This window comes from Acanthochromis polyacanthus, chromosome 13 (genome assembly GCF_021347895.1).
Source record: "Acanthochromis polyacanthus isolate Apoly-LR-REF ecotype Palm Island chromosome 13, KAUST_Apoly_ChrSc, whole genome shotgun sequence".
Lineage (NCBI taxonomy): Eukaryota > Metazoa > Chordata > Actinopteri > Pomacentridae > Acanthochromis > Acanthochromis polyacanthus.
This window is the reverse complement of record NC_067125.1, coordinates 8,486,739-8,506,244: the sequence shown is the minus strand read 5'-3', so window position 1 is coordinate 8,506,244 and position 19,506 is coordinate 8,486,739. Positions and strand designations below refer to the sequence as shown.

General features: G+C 42.4%; 2 protein-coding genes across 7 annotated transcripts in view; both read right to left on the bottom strand.

Moving 5' to 3' along the window:
* The window catches only part of pax3b (paired box 3b), a 28,963-nt gene extending 18,367 nt beyond the window's left edge, over positions 1-10,596 (bottom strand). Inside the window, exons 1-4 of one of the 6 annotated variants that reach the window (XM_022222489.2) lie at positions 9,572-10,596; positions 8,762-8,997; positions 8,454-8,580; positions 7,910-8,053 (exon numbers count right to left, since the gene is read on the bottom strand). In XM_022222489.2, the coding sequence (XP_022078181.1) occupies positions 7,910-8,053; positions 8,454-8,580; positions 8,762-8,997; positions 9,572-9,656 (592 nt within the window). In that variant the 5' untranslated portion in view covers positions 9,657-10,596. Of the gene's footprint in view, positions 1-7,909; positions 8,054-8,453; positions 8,584-8,761; positions 8,998-9,571 lie in introns of all 6 variants that reach the window. The other 5 variants (XM_022222496.2, XM_022222505.2, XM_022222512.2 and 2 more) reach the window with 5 other exon arrangements.
* A 3,815-nt stretch (positions 10,597-14,411) lies between these two features.
* On the bottom strand, positions 14,412-18,030 carry LOC110972066 (E3 ubiquitin-protein ligase rnf152-B). Its single transcript, XM_022222471.2, has one exon. It carries the CDS (start codon positions 17,310-17,312, stop codon positions 16,542-16,544), a length of 771 nt encoding a protein of 256 aa, XP_022078163.1. The 5' UTR covers positions 17,313-18,030; the 3' UTR covers positions 14,412-16,541.
* Between the last annotated feature and the right edge of the window lie 1,476 nt (positions 18,031-19,506).

The window sequence follows — 19,506 nt, the reverse complement described above, 5'->3', positions numbered from 1 at the left end:
CATGAGACAGTACACATTGACGATGTATGGGTGTGTGCGCATGAGAGACAGAGAGACGGGGCGAATGGGGATGTGTCAAACGTGGATTTTGGGACTTGGGGGAATTGACCGACCATATGTGGGCTATTTACACCCCTCTTCGGACATCCCTGTAACTCTTCTGGGGCTTTGGTTAATAGTGAGGGTAAATTGAGCCTCTGACACGTTGCCCCCCTTCTCTCCACCTACCCCTCTCAAAAAACACAAAACAAAAGGCAGAGGAGACAAACGCAGCATTTATTTGGGCGGGCCGACCATGCTGCTCCTATTCAGCGACTGGGGGACTAAGTGACTGGCCGACTGCATTAAACAGTATATAGAAGTCAAGGCAGGCAGATGCTGGGCCGGATAATGGCTTTACTGACAGCTTATGGACCCATCTGCGACGCTTTCTGGTGGGTTAAGAAAGACAGTGCGTGTGCGTGTGGATTTTGGTATATGTGTGGGTGTGTGTGTGTGTGGGGGGGGGCGGTATTACGAGGGTGAACTCACTTGACTTGCTAAGAAGGAGTTTCAACCTTCACAGCTGCCCTGTAAATGAGAGTCTGCCAGAGCTGTGTGTGTCTTGGTTATAATATGAATATACAAAAAAACATTAGATGCATTACCACACAAGAGCAAACCGTCATTCATCATTGCCTTGTTATGGTGCAAAAAAATGACATGACTAAAGGTATAAAGGGGTCCGACGCTGTCAGGGAAGACTTATGGGAGTTGTTGAGGATTTTGAAGGGTATCAGGAAGTGGTTACCTGTCATTTGTAGCTAAATGTGTTTCTAACCCTGTTTCCTGTTTAGCGCTAGGGGAGGGTGACCCTTCGTGGCCCAGTGACCCTGCAGTTCTTCTCTGTCTTTTAACTTCTGAAAACGACTCTCAGCTCCAGTCAGTGGGGAACATGTTGAAATCCAACAAGGTGAGCTGTGAGCCGAGTTCGCTGTCATTCTCTATTTCTTGGTTGACAAGGAGGACGTCTGACAGCTTCATCTTTTCCAAACCACTGGCAGGCTGCCCCAGCTGACTAGTCCAGCTAGATTCAGGCTTGTTTGTTTGTCATGTGCGAGTTAACACACAGTCAACTATGCAATGAATTGTTTGAACCAATCAACTCACTGTTCACAACACTAGAAGAACTAAAAACATTAAAAACACTAGCTATCAATCTTAAACAGGAATTAACGTGAATTAATGAATTAAAAAAAAATGTAAAGCCCGTATCACAACTTAAAATTAAAAAAATTATATAGATAAGCAATCAGTGGGCACATAATACTTTTTGATATCAATTTCTAACACATAAATGCAAGCATAAAAAGCTTTAGTGAGACATTTAAAATAGCAGTAATGTACTGTATTAAGGTGTATTCATTTTTTACGAGTGAATGTAGGTTCGATTTTCCTACTTTTTACCTCAAGTCTCACATGGTAAATATTACCAAGGAACTCCTGCTTTGGCAGAGAATCCCTGTTTGAACAAGGAAATACCTGTAATCAAATTCTACCGAGTGCTGCATAAATTCAAACAGCCTATAACCGATTATTTTCATGTCTTCATTTTGTTTGTAGCTTGTGCCGCAAAGACTGCCGCAATTGTCTTTGATGCCTTCAAGTTTGAGAGCACAGAGCACATTGGCAATTCCAAAAGATATTGTCACATTGCACGACAACAGAATAAACACACTTTTCAAGACTCTTTCTCAACATAACACAAAAGCTTCTGGGCTAATTAGTTAACAAAGCTATGACTGAAAGTCAGGCTTCATCAGTCAGGTGATTGACAGCTGCCTGTCCCCCATCTGCAGCGTAGATGCTGCATTTACTGGCCTCTGGCTGGCCTCCGCAAACTTTGACACTCAACCCTGACCTCAGTACACACAAATGCACATACACAATCATGCTCACAAACACACAGACAGATATATGAGAGGAAAACACACGCACTCACATTCTTCCTTACTTTCTCAGAAACACACACAAACACACTCATGCACATTAAAAAACAACCTCTCCCCCCCTTCCCCCCCAGCTCTTGTGCCTATAGTGCATACTTGCAGCAGATAAAGAGGGGCCTTATTCTAAGGCGAGCCATTCTACTTGACCTTCGCTGGGCCTTTTCACTCTTTCACTCCCTTCAAACCGTCTTTGGGGCTCGTTCACTCGCAGCTCAATGTGGCTAGTCCATCACGGGTGAAGGCTGGGGCGCTACAGCGGGTCTAGAAGGGGGAATACCCCAAAACACCCCTTGCCCCTTCCCCCTTGCACACACATACACACATGCACGCACACACAGCCGAAAGCCCCACCCTCTCAGAAATCACCCTGACTTCAAAGTTGGTGTGCATTCATTAATTGCCCTTTGAATTGATATCAGAGGGTCACAATAAGAGTGTGAAAGGAAAAAGAGGCTTTAATGAAGCATAGAGCAGCCATTCATTTGCAGATAACTATGTTTTCATGCTTGGATAGTCATCATGCATGGGCTTATTAGAAAAAACTCACGAGAGAGGGAGGAGTGCGGGATGAGGGGAGTGGGACAGAGAGACAGCGAGAGCCCCAGGGTAGAGGAGAGTGATTTGGTGCTCGCCACTTGGCCCTCATGCCCCCCTTTGCCCTCGTGCCCAGGGACTCACTGAGTGACACATTCATTCTTTCACTGGACAGACAGAGCCCTCTTCACCAGACACTTGGCTCAGGCCAGTAATAGCCAATAGCTATTATAGGATCCATCAAGAGCTTATTGGGACAGTCTTTGTTGGATCTGAAGAAAAAACAGCAACTTTTCACTCATTTTTATTATTATTTGATCTGCTGACTATTTTCTATGTTATATGATGAATTAGGTGGTCTTTAAAATGTTAGATAACACCTGTGACAGAAAAATCCTAAAATTCAAAGTGGCCTATCTTTTGGCTGTATGTACAATCTACAACAAATTAGTTTCACAGTTAAATATAACAGAGAAAAGCACCGAATCATGAAACTGAAGAATGTGGGTCATTCTTTTTAGACTGATTGAATAATTCTTTTAGCTCTATGTCCGGGACGAATTTCTGTCTTTAATATTTTAATTATTCAATTTTTGTGACACACTTTCAGAAACTTCTTTTGTGATTTAAGTGGCACTATAAATGAGAAAAAAGACAAAACTGGTGAACCTACATCCAGTTAGTACGCAAAAATACATGAAATATGTACTTTCACTGATCTTCAGAACTGCAGTTCAAGTACGAAAGTTAATGTGAAAAATCAGTCTGATCTCATGCTCAAATGTCTGCAAACACACTAAACACACTGCACTTTCTGTGTTCTCAGCCCATTCTCTGCCTCCACTTTTCCTCCTTCACTTTTTCACTCTTTTTTTTCCCTCAGTCCACTGTTTCCTCCACTCCACTGCCATTGCACTGATCCAGTGTGTGCCAACGTATTACATTTGCAGCACGCCATCCCTCACCCCAAGTGGCAGAGAAACCCAAGTTCCTCATTCACTCGCATTATTTACACAAACAAAGTCCTGCTCCGTTTCTGTGACAAAGCCAGCTAAATCTTTATGGCTCTTTCATGTATTGTCTGCTCACGGTTCCCTTTTGTCCCTCGGCCATTGGCCTGGGCCATGGATACAATGAGCCCGGCAGAATGGAGGCAGATTGAAGGAATGCGCCTCAATAAACCTAATTATGACATGATGACTGCGCTCACCATGGTAGGGGTTTTTCAAAGATCCCGGGCTTATTCAATTAGCCCTTTCCAGGATCCCCTTTCACCAAATAAAGTTATCCCTTTGACTGTTTGCATTGCGGAGTGGAATGTGTGCCTGTGTGCGTGTGTGTGTGTGTGTATGTATGCGTGTGGTTGTGTGTATGTGTGCGCACACACGGCTGGCCTAAATGGAAATGTATTGGCCCTCAACAAGGCTCCTCTGTATTATCTGGCTAATTTCACCTAACTAAGTATGGACTCTAAAAGATACACTGTGAAAATGTGAAGCAGGAGGAGGGAGGAGGCGGGGACACCATGACTGTTTTAATCATTAACTTTGTCTCCAGGGTTAATTACTATGACGCTGAGAGTTTGGAACAGCTCAGCAACAGGCCTGGAGGGTCAGCCTTACTGTCAGATACATAAATATTTAAATAGAGATGAAGGCGGGACTGGACTTTTTGAGGAAAAACTTCTTTCTGTTTTAACTCTGCATTCACTTACTGCTTGGAAATTTGGAAGACAATGTTGTTTAATATGTCAAAAGATAAGCTTTAATGTACTTTTTTATTCCTTAAACCTTTCCATACTCATTGAGGAACAGGTTGCAAATACATCATGTTTAAAAAAAATTCTCCTGTTTGAAAATATGACTGCAAATATGGCAATAATGCTCTAAAACCACAATGCAAGAAAGATGCAAGTCTTCAAAAAATAAGTCAGCAGACTGTTCTTTATATAATTTTTCAACTAAAGTATAAAATCCAGTTGTGTTGTTTTCACAGTTTTAGTTAATTTGCTGACAGGATGTATTAACTCAGGATATGAGACAGTGTTGTTCCCGACTGGACAGACAACTTTACAAATGAACTTTCGAAAATTATAGGCTTGGAATTGCCACAAAACGTATGCATGATCAACCCACAAAAGGTTAATACAGAACCTAATTATTAAACTATATGGACTGCACTGACTTTCCTTTGTGCTCTCGGTAGGACGCAGCCCAGATATTAAACGAGCTGTGCGCCGCAGGCTGGGAGAGACAGAGGGAAAGAGTAGGAAACAGAGGGAGAGGGGCGGTGTTGCTCTCCAGATGAAAGTGGGATGAAATAAAAGAGTCGATTTAATCTGCTTGAAGAGATTTGGGGAGCAAGTGGGGGTAGAGGAGGAGCGGATGGGAGGGTGGAAGGGGGGACAGGCGGTTGAGTTTTCGGAGCAGTGCGCAGCGCAGGACGGGTGGCCGGGGCCCCCATTGTGAAGCTGCGCTCCGGGCCAGACCGGGGTTCTCCGGGGAGAACATTGGTCCCCATTCACCGAAAACACTCTTTAATACACTCCCTCCGTCATTAAATGTGACATAGCACAATATCGACATCATTTAGAAGACATTATTAATGTGCGAGGGGGCAAGGCCGGGACTCATCAAAGAATCAATAATGGATCATGAGTTTGCCGACAGGCTCAGAATTACCAGCGACATCCTTCAAGGCGGAGAACTTTGTGTGGTTGGCCGATTACATTCGGAATATTTAGAGGAAGCAGTAATTAGCCTTTATCAAATGCTGCTTAATGGGACAATGTTGCCTTTCCTGTTTTAAAGCACTGCAATTACGCATGCAGCGGAGCGAGAAAGTTTTTCAGTTTACAGACATCAGAAAACAACTTAAAAAAAACTTCACACACTATCAGTATATTTTATAAAGCAGAAAATCTAAATTATATCTACAATGTTACTTACTGACTTCACAGTTTTCTGTGTAGAATAATGTGCCTTTACATGCACATACTAGAGCAGTTTACATTTAATAATTTGTAAAATGTCACTTCCTAAATATAATGTAAGTGTTCTATTTTCTGCGCGCACACGTCTGTGACCGCGAGTGCGCAGCTTTCTGTGGGCGAGCACGCATCCCTGGCCCAGTACGTGAGTGGATTTCAGAGGCCTCAATTGTGATTCTGAATGGCAGTCGGCTTCTTTAGCCGACCCCAAAAAGGAAACATTTTGTAGGTGAAAACGGCCATTTTCTCTCGGTGAACGGGCCCTCTAAACCGTGCCGGAGCGCTCCCTGAATAATTCATCCTTCATTGCGGCCTCATAATGTGTTTTGTCGGGCTTTTCTGTGGAGAAGCTCTGCTCTCCCCTTCTTTCTCTGGGGCTGAATTATAAACAGGTTGCCTTCTTCTTCTTCTTCTTCTTCTTTAGCGGCGGCCAAAGCTGTTTCCAAGCTGGCCTTTTGTCCGCGCGCAGCCCAAGCGTGAGCCCCAAATAGACTCTCGCGCCTTTGTCTCCCAAGTTCATCCCTGAGCGTCCCGTTGTGCGCGCGAGGCGTGTCTTTGTGCGGAGATGGAAACCGTTGAACAAATGTTTGATCAACTCATCTGGGGGACATTTTGTCTCGTCAAACCGGACTCCTTTATCTGTCCTCTTCTGTTTCACTGACGCGGGGAAGCAGTGGGTTAAATGTGCACAACTGGCTGCTGAACTGATTTAGGAGATGGAAACTATGTAACCATCACAGTTTAATCTGTGGTGCCAAATATGGGTAGATCGTGTTAGCTTATTAAGTAATTACATGATTAATCAGTTAGTAACTAAACGTTTAGTTACATTACCGCGAGGTCTAAAATTAGCATGAATAGGCCCCATCGCCTCCAGTGTTTCCCCTTAGTTATTATAACTATTACCATTTCGTCGATCCTTTGAATTATAATCAACTTTTCAAGGGAAAATGTTTAAATTGATTTAATCAGGTAAAGGCTGACATACACATTAGAGTTTGTTTCCTCATGCCAGTCACTTAACAGTGGGGCCCTGCTGCTGCTGCATTTTCAAAAAGGTGTATGGAACAGTGGAGTGGAGGTTGTAATAATTTGGAAAGTACCAAATTAGACTAAACGAGCTGCCACGCGTGCCTAATTTTCCCTCTGATGACGTAAGTAAAAAAAAATAAAGAGATGACATTCTCAATAGGCTAATTGGATCTAATGTAAATATGAAGTAAGAAGCCCCAAACCTCAAAAATGTCCAATTAGGCTACTGTCTGTGAAGCTGCTCAGAGAGAGGAAATGAAGAAAACGTGTTTTATTCCTTGGCCTGCAACACATCCTGTGACACTTTACAGCTTTCAGCAAATAGTTGAGCCTAAACACTGTAAAATATACACATTTAGAGTCTTTTGTTAGCAAAATATGTCCCCTAAATAGCTTTAAGATAAAACATTTCCCATGCAAATCAGCTTTAAAATCTTAATTTCAATCATGTAAATGCACTTGACGTTAATCTAAGTGATTTTAATTATTTAGGCTCGTTTTGGGAAAATAGGATTTCCGACTTCTGTCAACTTGTACAAGTGGTAACTTTTTATAGCGGGCGCAGCGCTTAAAGAACCGATTTGTCCCATAAAATACTGATCAAACTATGAACAAAACGAGCCAGGAGTAATGTAAATTATGTTTCTATAATTTATGAAGGCATTAAATTCGGTAGATGCATTTATAATGTTGCAAAGAATCAAACTGTTTAAAAATATATGTGCATCCTTACATGCTGAAACACGGCTATTCATCCACACTGCTTTTAAACCACTGCTGAACACACACACACACACACACACACACACACACACACACACACACACACACACACACACACACACACACACACACATCAGATCAGATCCACTCTCTCTTTTCCCGCACAGAGCCATCACCTGCTGTTTGATTTACGGTGTGGCCTCATGGGAAACGCATTAGCCGGAGAGATATGGTCGATAAAGAATTCCTAACAAAGGCCGACACACACTCTCCACCCACATCCAGCAACTTTACAGCATGCTACAACTTCACACACAGCCCGGTGTAGCACTAAATAAAACCACTCTCCCTCACACCCTGCTCAAAGCGGTCAACAGGTTGGAGGTGTGGAGATTGTGTTTCAGGGAGTGTGATACTCTCCAATTTGACCAATTACAGAATGTAAATAGATGTTGAAGTTATCCCTTTCAATATACTTTTATCTCCCAGTGCACATCTTACACACACTGTTCCGCACTTGAATACTAAATTAAAAGATTTTATCTGCTCTCTAATGTGCTGATATGAAAAGGAAAACTTCAGATAAAGTTAACAGCCAGCTTTTGTTTCTCTTTAGCAGCAACAGCTGGAGGAGTTCACTCACATCTGTCTCCTAAGATGCCCTCGATGCTGTGTTTGGCCCTCCGCTCGCTGTCCTCCAGCTCCTTCTTCTCGATTTCATCCTCATCCTCCTCTTCATCGCCTTTTCCTCCGAACTTACTCCGCATGATGCGACTGATGGAGCTCACTGTGGAAGTTCGTTCAAAACAAGCGGAAACTAGTTTATTATGAAAGTAAAATGAAATGGAGTAAAACAAATATATTCGCAGAGTAATAATTAGTAGGAATTAAAAGTGAAAAGGTGTACTATTAAGAAGTAATAATAGTAATAAATAATAATAGTGGTAAATATTTTTAAAAATAAAATGAAATGCTGGAAGAAATAATAATGATAATATAAAAATAATATGTCAGATTTAGTAAAGGGGGAGAAAGTTTTATTATTTAATTTATAGTTTCGTTTTAGTAAAATAGTTTCAAATTGGCTAAATAACAACTTGCAAATATAAGAAAAAAACAATACAAATGATAGAGAAAATTAAAAAACAAAGTAAGCCTAATAAGAATTCATCTCTGCCCTTTTTTACCTGAAGGAACGTTGTTGCGGTCACATATCCCATCCTTCAGTAATTTATCCCGAATCTCCCAGCTAAACATACCCGGGTTTTCCCGCTTGTATTCTTCTATTCTCCTCTCTACGTCCGGCGTTGTTCCCTGCTTCAGAGGTCACAAAAGTCGCCGTGTTTATTCACTTATTGTGGCCCTTGGGACACACTGCACACAAGCTCTATTATAACTTTAAAATCAACAGGTTACTATTACACATCAATGCATGCATTATTCGTATTATAATCTGCATTATTCCTGCTCTAACGGGCCTCTCTCTGCTCCATACCTTGGGTTTGCTGCCTCCGATGGCTCCGGGTCTGATGGAGCCCGTCTCCTGGTACCGGCACAGGATTTTGGACACGCAGCCGTGGGAGACCCGGAGCTGTCTGGAGATGACACACGGCCTGATGCCGTGGTGGGCCATCTCTACGATCTTGTGTCGGATGTGGTTGGGCAAAGGTCTGCCATTGATGAAAACTCCTCCGAGCTGGTTGACTCGGCCTTGACCCAGCGGGGTAGACACTACATTTAATCAAAATATGAGAGGACCGAGTCACAAAAACACACTGCACAGCACAGGGAGGGCAAGTTTAGCTAACAGGCTCCCAATATAATAAATGCAAGAATGACATGAGTTTCTTGAAAATAAGGAATTAATTATCTTTATGTAACTGCACCAAAAAGTAATTGAAACCTTACGCAACAGTCTATTTTATAATTTATTATCCTATTGGAAGAGGAAAATTACTTTAAAAAATGCTCAATATACCTCTGATTATTACATATAGCCTGCAAACAAGTTTGTTAAAAGTTGCTAAAGTTATAAAAAAAATAGTGAGATGGATTCTAAGCAAAGTAGAGCTAAAATTGATGATAAATTATGATAATAATGTCAGTCCAGCTAGCTTATAGAGCTGTAATTCTTTATGCTATAGCTTTAAAGTGTAAATGGTTTGTTTCAAAACTGAGGTTTGGGCCATGACAGAATGGCTACACAAAAGCAGTAGTGACTTTTTACCAACTAGCACTGAAACCCACATATCTCCTGTCAGCATCCAGGGAACCAAAGCGTCCCACTGGCTGTGTGAAGCTTTACCTTCCAGCGGGAAGCCACTGCGGGGGTAGTTCTGAGCCAGCGTGGGTCGCATCATCCTGGGTATTGACCCCGCCAACGCAGTCATACCTCCACCGCCCCAGTGACTGCAGAAACCTCCTCCTAACGGGGAGGCTGCTCCTCCAACACCGACCGAGCAGCAGGAGGACGTCGTCAAAAAACCGCCCGGTGAAGCTAGCGAGAAGCTTCCTGCAGGGTTAGCCTCGGTTAGCTTCGGTTAGGGTTAGCCGCGCCCGGGCTACAGCCGAGCAGCAGTGCCCCGGGACAGCCACAACCTTCTGAGGAGTCAAATTGGACGACAAAAAAGGTAGAAAATGTGACTTGGGGAAGTTAAAAGAGTTAGTTTCTCACTCCTCCTGGGTTTAAACGCTAGTGTTGAGGCTTTAGGGGATGCTTTAGCGGTGAAGCTAGGGCGAAAATATTGTTGTTGTTTGTTGACACCGGTTCAAAGTGAGAGCAGACCGTCAAAAGTAGCGGAGCTCTTCTCTCTGCCCGTCAGCGCTCCCGGCTCTGATTGGTCCAGAGGATACAGCCGGTACGAAGCGGGCTGCGGGGATTGGCTGAGGCTGAAAACTTTCGTCCAATCAGAGGGGCTGTCACAGTTGGGCTCGGACAGGACAGGAGCGTCAATTCACAAATGGCCGAGTCAGTGCGTGTACTGTTTATCCAGCAAAAACTCCCCAAATCCGCTTATGCGTTGAGAAAACTGCTGGGTGGAAAGTGGAGCCACAAAAAATGTTTGAGGAGGTATAATTATTTGGTTAATGTGATAAATTATTAGCAGGTAGCCATTTTGTGTGTGTGCGCAATCACTGGTCCTGGTGTAAGCGTTTTCCATTTATTTACTGCCGTTAATCACATTCTCCCTGTATTCTAACAGTAAAAATAAATACATAATAAAGAATTCACTTAATACTCAGACTATGGCTGATAGAGTGTTGAATGACAGAAAGAAAACAGTGTAATGCAATCCTCAAAAGTTGCATTTCTTTAACTTTTGCATGTGTAACATTTCCTTGTTTAAAGTTGGGAATGAGGTGGAAAAATATTTGAAACTTTTCAGTTTTTAGTTTAATACAGCACCAGAACCATTAAAAGCCTCAAAATGATACTATGACGATAAGAAAAGTAGAATTTTGACTTAACTATTAATAGGCTACTGTATTCTATTTCATTAAAGTTATTTTGTTGCGTTAATTTTTATTTCTTTGATTTGACACCAACGTTTCAAGTGGCATTTTCTCATCTAATTTTAATAGACCAGCGCCTCATATTTAGTCAGTTTACTACACATATAATCACTGCACTATAAACTACAGGCTACATATAAATTATTTTGTTTTGTGTGACTGTTTCTGCTCAAAGTGGCTTCAGCTCTCCAAAACAGAACTAGATTCTGGTCAAAACTACAGTAGAGCGCTGATGCAAAGCCAAACCCTGGACTTTTGATTTTAAATACCTTTAAACATTATTTTAACAAGACAGTAAAATATATTGATCGGATTTCACTGTTGCCAAACTGTGCGTAATATCATCTCCAACGTGTTTAACGCACACGACCTCTAATTTGTTTCCACCCCGTGGCCTCATATATGACACAAATGGTGCTAAAGTGCGTGCACCTCAAGGAATTTATTGTGGTTTTTCAGACTGAGCACCAGCCAGCAGAGAACAGTCTGAAGGGGGACGTGCGCCACAGCAGGATACGACGCCAGGGCGGCCGTAAAGCCAGTCTAGCTCGGAGTCACTATAGAGAACCGGGTGTATTTTCGTCCCCCAAATGTCTAATAATCAATATTGTCACCACCCAGTAAAGACAATAGGGGCGTAAGGAGTAGTTTCTTTCTTTTCTTTCTCTTTAGGCACTGGGAGTCGTAGGTCACAGCATCCTTTAGTCCATGATCAATCACTGAGGCAGAGATTCCGCTCCTGCGCTTTGAAATGAGACAAAGGCTCGTTTTCCTTCACTGTCCATCATTTGGAGAAAGGCAGCTCCATCATCTGAGAATCAGAGTAGATTCTTGATTTTTACTTTCATTTTTTAATTAAATGTTCAAGCTGCAAAACCTTCTGGTTCGAATAAAGTCATTTTATTCTTGATTTTGAACGCAGTTCAATTCTTATTAAAGTCGATCAGGTGGGGTTTTACCTGATCCACAGCGTAGCATCTGAGACCTTAAAACACTGGTAAATACATACATTTATGCTCAAATACAATATCTGGGCCTGCATGGTACATCGCCGGTCCGGGACTGAAACTGGAGATAAGCCTTCCTGTAAAGCCGCTGGAAGCTTCGTGTAACTCACGCAAAACTAAAGCTGAAAAGCACCCCGAGCACCTGATCATCCCTTTAATGTCTGCTCACCTACGGGCTGTGCGGAGCAATAACGGGGCCTCACCGGGGGGTCACTATCATTCACCTTCATTTACGCACGCAGAGAAGAGATGTCCCACAGGTTAAGTAGGTTTCAATTAACATTCGCCTCTTTTATTGGCTTTGGGGAAACGCACTTCAAATGTTGTGTTTGCTGTCGGGACAAAGGTTGGAAGCTGGGTTTAAAATCATCAGGACTCACGGGGGTCTTTCACCTGCTAAGGATAGTGTCTTTATCTGCAGCTAGGGGGAAGATTATTATCATGCGTAAAGCGAATGAAACCTGCAGCTTTTCATTCAAAGGGAGGGGAAACATGAGTTTGTTTTGAACTGGTTTTACATTTGCAATAAAGCAGATATGCTTTAATGAATGACTTCACTGATACATTACAGTGTAGTTATTTTAACCCTGCAAGTCAAATTTAAATAAACAGAAAATTGTCAGCTTTTGCAGGCTGCAGGGAAGTTAAAAAAAAGAGCAGGTTAGTGTTGATATGTAAAACTGCTGTGTGTGTTAAAGTTTGAAGTAACAGAATAAACTGCAGGATAACCTGAGAGTTACACATTGTTCTGTGTTCGTTCCTTCTCTAAAGGGTTCAACCATCACTCTTTGCGCTGACGAACGTGACGATTTGGGAGTGATCTTATTGAAATTGGATATTATAGAGTTTTAAAAAAAAAACAGAGGGGGCAAATGGAAAACAGAGAGAGAGGCATGATGCATACCTCGGCCCTTTCTTTTAAAGCGACACTGAATCTCCGTGTCCAATCCATTACCGGGGGATGAAATTCAAAGTCAGAAATCTCTCCTGATGAGAAATAAATTAGTTGCATCACATGCTCTGCGTGGAGGACATTCACAAACACGTATTTGTCAAATCAATTAGCTTTCCATCATTCTGTTGAGGTAATAATTAATAGAACGGGAAGCAGCAGGGATGGATGAGGTTTTACGCACAGCTCCAAAGGAAAAATACTTCAAATTAGACAACATTTGTGGGTTTTCCTGCTCCACTGTTAACGTTAAGGTTTACAGATTTGCACAGCAAGATGAATTCGACATTAAACAACCCAACAATGTAGCTGCAAAGTTGTAAAAACTAGTTCCGCCTTGGCTAGTAGAAATAACAATCTCCACAGCACATGTGATAAACACTAGACTCAGAATACTGGAATATTAGATCATGAAAAGTGAACATTTTTAATTCTTTCATGAAACTTTGACATCAAAGTTTTACTAAAGTAGGTTAAATGTTTTTTTATGCACATGGGATATGGTATTTTTTTATTATTTTTATTTAATAATATTTTTAATTTTCTTTGAAATAAATAAATATATTTTCACAACAAATTGATGCAGAAAATGGATAAACCCGCACATAAAAATAAGAATAAACGGAAAAATAAAGAAAGTATAGTGTTACTCTACAACAAGTGCATGTTATGGATAAAGTGGTTCAATGTCATTTTTGCATAATTTTGTTTACTGTTTACAAATTTTGGTGTATGACTTAATATATTTTAAATACTGAAATGTATTTATTGTACAGTTATTGTGTCCAAATACAGTTGAAACACTTTAAACTTTTGCTGAGCAACTTTTATTATTTATATTTTCTTACATAAGAATGAAAGGAGCTTCGGTGGCTGAAATATCTAATAAGAGGCATTAAAATTCACCAAACCAGCAGCCTCACAAAAACATTTCGCCTGATCTTGTTTGCTGCAATGACCAGTTTGTCAACACACATTTGCCTCAAACCATTTTCCAGTAATCTCCATCTAACTGAGATACAATAGCTGTTAGTGTTGTGCTGCTACACTGGACTGACCAATAGGAGTGGAGATTATGAAAAAGAAGCATGTTGTTTTTTTTAGAGGAAACACACTGTGTGACAGCTTTCATTTATTAGGTGTGGAACTTTTGGCCAATACATGATGGGAAGGGAACTAAACCAGCAATTAGACGGTGAATAGTCAACGTTATCTGTTCTGCTGTTGGTTCAAGAAGGGGGGAAATCTTGTTGCTGAATAGCTTGATTTATATCAGCTAAAAGGCAGCCTTGTGGCGAATCTCAGTGTGTGATATTAACAACACATCAGCATCCAACCCATACTGAAAAATGTATTTGCTTTTAATCAGGCTTCAGCCACCAGAAGTTTACACAACTGGACCTACATGAGAAATGCACCCACTGAGGGGTGGGATTTCACTTTCCTTTTTTTTTTTTTTTTTTTTTTTTTTGGTAAAGCATGCAGCTCCCAGTGTCCTCCAGTAGGGGGCACATTTGATGCACAGCAGGGAGCTAAATGTGTCAGCTTGGATCAGATTCAGTTTATTACCAGTCATTATGTAAGAGCAAGCCTGATAAAGTACAGCCTTGGTAACAGGCCATGCCATCAGCTGCTGTCTTCCCCCTAGCGAGACAAATGATGAATGCAGTGGGTATTCATGTTTCCTTTATTACTGAAATGTGTTTATGTATGTAAAACAGCACATAAAGACCATTTCTCTGTGCAAATACATTTGGTACTTTAACAACAACCACAGATTCTCATAAAAACCAACAACGTCGTCTAGGTCCTCTGAAATAAATACAGTATGCTTACATTTTGTCAAAGGTATAACCCCGTTACTTGTGTCAAATAAGAGGGTGAAAGTGCATCATAGAGAAGTTGGGAAAAGGTTGAGCAGGATGATTGAAGCAAGCATCAGATTGAGGGTTAAAGGGGAGGGTTTTGCTAATCACGTTAAACTGCTTTTGCTGTTCGGCCCTGCGGTGAGGCAGGGAGACCAGCAGTGCTCGAGGGCAATAAGTGCTCAGATAGAAACCACCTTGGTGTCCGGATCACCTCTGAATTCTAGATTAAATGCTGTCAGGGAGTCAGGAGATAGCGCAGTATTCCAATTCACATCCCCCATGAACCACATTCAGTCGGTATGAGGGTCTGACACTGGGTTTTTCCATATTTAAGTGTTATAAATAATCGTATAGATTGTAGCGACAATAATATACAGACCATTCACAGTAATAATCAAAAGAAGAAGTCTGCCCACTACAGGCCCCTTGAGTTTTAGATTTTTCATTGCATTGTCTGAAGCTAAAGTCACTGAAATGTTAATTCAGTGTACTTTCATACATGTATTTCAGAGGGAAAAACATGTAAGTTTCAGTTTAGGAAAGTTCAATATTTGCATGGTGATAGTGCAGGTACTGGACCAACTCTCTGAGCCCATATATGTTTTTTTTCCTCTCCTAAATGCCTCTGTCTAATCTCAGCCACACAGCTCATGGGGCTCTTGAAGTTTCCAGAGGTAATTATGACTCCTGACAATCTCAGTGGAACCAGAGTGACACCAAATGTATCCTTTCAGAACGTGTTCGCCACGTCTTTTTGTAGCTTTATCATTGGATTCTCACTTATGGCTTTGAAGGAAGAAGAGGAGGGAACTTGGAAGCAGCTGAAGCCTGGATTACACTTCTTTAACAATGATGGACTCTTTCTCCAAAGCCAAAAATACCCCCAACATTTTTCATAAGTATAAAAAAGGTGCTAAACGTAGGAAACCCTGTTTTCACCTTCCAATGTATAAATGATGTGACGGGAGGAGGAAATCCCTGCCGACGCCCCCGCTGGGCGCCGTCTGTGGCAGGAGGCCCGTGCATGATTTGGATCATGATTACAGTGAAGTTTTGCTTCATTCAGCAACAAGGTGAGGCACACGAGTCAGGAGACGCACGGTCCCTTCCATTAAGAAAAAACTGAAGAGGAGAAACAACAGGCCGAGGCCTCTCAGTAGCCAAACATGCACAAAAGTAGCAAAACACAAGTTCAAATTCACAAGCCATCTCTTTGCACCTCTTTCTGCCTGGAAGAGGATCAGGTTTCATCGTGACTATGGAGACAGGGTCGTCCTGGAGGAGAAAGTTAAAGCACAAGGTTGAGGAAGGCTCATCACACCTGTCCAGCAGCACTCACCACTTCTCTGTCCCCGTGGACTATTTACAGGTTGGGGTTGTGAATTTGATTTACATTTTAGAGGATTCCCACATAGACATATACAGCAAGCCTCCAGAGAAACCAAAACCCGCCAGCTGACAACTCAGAAGTGAACATTGCCGAGTATCTGTACAATACAATAGTGCTTTGTTGAGATATGAGTGAATCATCACGGACAGTTATCATACAGTGAGTGGCATCGTGGGATATGCATATTATTTAGCAGGTAGGGGAGGGGAGGGTGTCAAACCCTGGAAACAAGCACTTCACATTCAGCCATCAAACCAAATCCAGGCTCTGAAGTTCACCCACCAACATGCCCAGTCAGCTGGCCTACTGCAACTCCAAGTGCATCACTGAGGGAAAAGATTATCAAGGATCATGTCGGCCTATTGCTCCTAACAACATGAAGGCCTTTGGGTGTTTGCTATACTCAGAAAAGGCCATTTTGGGCGAGATTTATTCCTAGAAAAAGTAAAGGGAGCAGGAAAATCAGTTGCCAGTACTATGTACAGAATCACACACCCACAGAACAACATCTCCATCCACAGTCAGAGCCAGCAGCAGCCCGGCTGTCAGGCGTTTCTCCGGGAGTTACTGGTGGCTGACGCGCGGCCTGTCTCATGGTCCGGTCTGTATTTGAGCCAGCAGATGAGCCATGTGACGACCACCGAGAACATGGCCAGAATGCTGGCTACCGACAAGCAAATGGGTCCCGCCGGCGAGGGAGGAATGCTGTGACTGTGCACAAAGATCAGGCCCATGAACAGCAGCACCAGCATGGACAGGAAGGAGAAGATCACACAGACGCAGCCGGTGGTCAGCGCCACCCGCTTGCAGCTCTGACAGCTGTCGTAGCGCACCGAGTCCTGGGAGAGGGTCGTGGCCGTGGACACGGTGGTGGACGGGGTCGCCTGGCTGGCGCTGGACGTCCCCGACGCCTCCTCCCGGCGGAGGGCGACGAGCGCTGGGTGCAGCGGGGGAGGGTACGGCGGCAAAGCGTCCTGAGGCAGGGGGTCCGAGTCGATGTAGAGCGGAAAATCCTCCGTCACCTTGGTGTTGTTGGGCAGGTTTTGTATCCGATAATCCGGCACCGGAGTCCGGTGGCGACAGACGGGGCAGCTGATGCGCCATGGCCGCTCCTCCCGGAGGTGAAGCGTGTTCAGGCACTCCTCGCAAAACGTGTGGAGGCACTCTAGGATCTTCGGAGCCCGACGGTCAAGGTCGAAATAATTGTAGCAGATTTTGCACTCGTACTCCTCGTAGGGGAACGCCGAGGAGGCCTCGCCGGGGGGTTCCGCTCCGTTTGATGCCAAATCTACCTCTGCCATGTCATCTTTCGCCATTCACATTCTCCGGTGAACACAAAGGGAGCTGGCGGACAGATGCTGATGACGGTGCACGTCTCTCCTCCTCTCCCCCTCCTCTCCTCCCCTCTCATTGAAACGCCATCATCCCCGCAGACATTGTTGATGTGATTTTATAATCCCCACAGCGTCCTTTATGAGGAGTCCAAACCGCCGGGATCCCTGTTAAATAATAAAAGCTTCTCCGCTGGGCTTAGTGGGAATAGATGATGTAATGGAGGTGGCTCCGGAGCGAGGACGCATCCGTCCACCGAGCATCCCACCGAGCACACAGAGACGGCGTGTCGCCTCAAAGTCCCGTTAAAGAGAGAGAGTGTGTGGTGTTGTTGTCAGTGCAGTGTGTGTGTCTGAGTCTCTCTCTGTGTGTGTGAGTGTGCAGGCAGCAGATGACAGCCATGATCCAGCGCAATTACGTAGAGCCTGCGAACAATAGGATGCGCTAATTTGGTCAACTGGGGGCGTCAATTCACTGTTTGCTGCTACAAAGAGGAGCAAAACACTCGATGGACATTGGAGTCCTGTCATCATATCAGTTCATCAGCAGGAAGTTCCACCATGGTCAGGGGTTTTATTTGGACATCTGGGGCTCCAGAATGACTGCATTTCTTGTATTTTGATGAATATTTTCGCCCTTTTCTGCACTAATTTACAAAATTCTGTCCCAGTAAACCAGAAAACAATGTCACCAGGCGCTCATCGGTTCTCTATTGCTTTCAGATATTTTTTTATGAAGATCAATATTTAATATTATCCCTACTGAGTCGACACACATATACACTGTAAAAAAATGTTAAATGAAAAACGGTGAAACAATGGCAATAAATACTGGGAACTCTAAACAGTTTGGTGCTGTTTATATCACACTGAGTCACCATAAATTAATTACTCGACCTGAAATTTTTTTTTAAAAAGTATCTTGAAAAAATGCCATAATGTGTATAGCATCAGTACTGTAATTTTTGCATTTATTTCTGAAAAGGAATACCAGTTTTCACAGTTGTGCTGATAATAGAAGCATGCTGTAATATTTATAACATGGTGATTTTTGGCATTTATTTCATATAAAAATACAGTTATCAAATTAAGGTACCTTTGTGTTAATAACAGACATATGGTTTGATATTTCTGACAACTAGCACCACAGTTTTTGCTAAAAAAAATGTATATATGTTGTGCTGATAATGGAAATATTTATGTAATATTTATAATAATTATAATAATTTCAAAAATACCTGGCCTAAACTAGTCTAAAGTCTCTTATTGGGGTTTATACTGAGGGCTAGTTGCAGTTATCAATATTCTAATGTCATATTCCATGTTAGAATGACTGAATCTAATGTCAGCCTGGTTTGGGATCACTAAATACATGAGTCATTAAAGAAAAAAATAATCTTCTCTTTTAGAATTTTCTGCTGTCTAGTCATCAATAATAGGCAATAAACTATCAAAGGCTTGATTGGCTCAGCTTACACAGCAATGGTACAGTTTTTAGATCACCAAGGAACGCTGCTGAGTTATGTGATGATCAGCGTACATTTGTCTGTCTGTCTGTCTGTCTGTCTGTCTGTCTGTCTGTCAGCAGCATTACTCAAAAACAGACCAATGGATTGGGATGAAATTTTAAGGGAAGGTCAGAAATGACACAAGGACCAAGTGATTAGATTTTGGCAGTGATGCAGCTTACAGTCTAGATCCACTGATTTGTCAAAGATTTCTGTATCAATGTGGGATTGCAGCACAGTGTGACTGTAACTATGACTACAAGTGAACACATCAGCTGCCTGCTGACGATCACATGATGGCGATCCCAGGCTTATCGGAAAGGATACAAGGAACAATTCATTAAATTGTGGCAGTGTTTCTGAGTCCCATCAATTCCTACCACCTGCAACATATTTAGGTCCCGTGATTCTTTATCCGTACATAACGTACACATGTATAACACACACCTGTGCTCAGCGCAAGGTCATTTTGTTTGTGGGTACATCTCTGTTAAATGGATACATTCTATGGTGCTGTGATTAATTATCATCAATAACTAATAATAAAAAAAGTGCTGCGTTTCTGACAATGCCATATGGAGGAATGAACAGCCTTGGTGGAGTACTGCGCTCTCTGAGTGTTTTTCTAGTTTATAAATATTAGATTTATTGCATTATGTTTATATTATTAT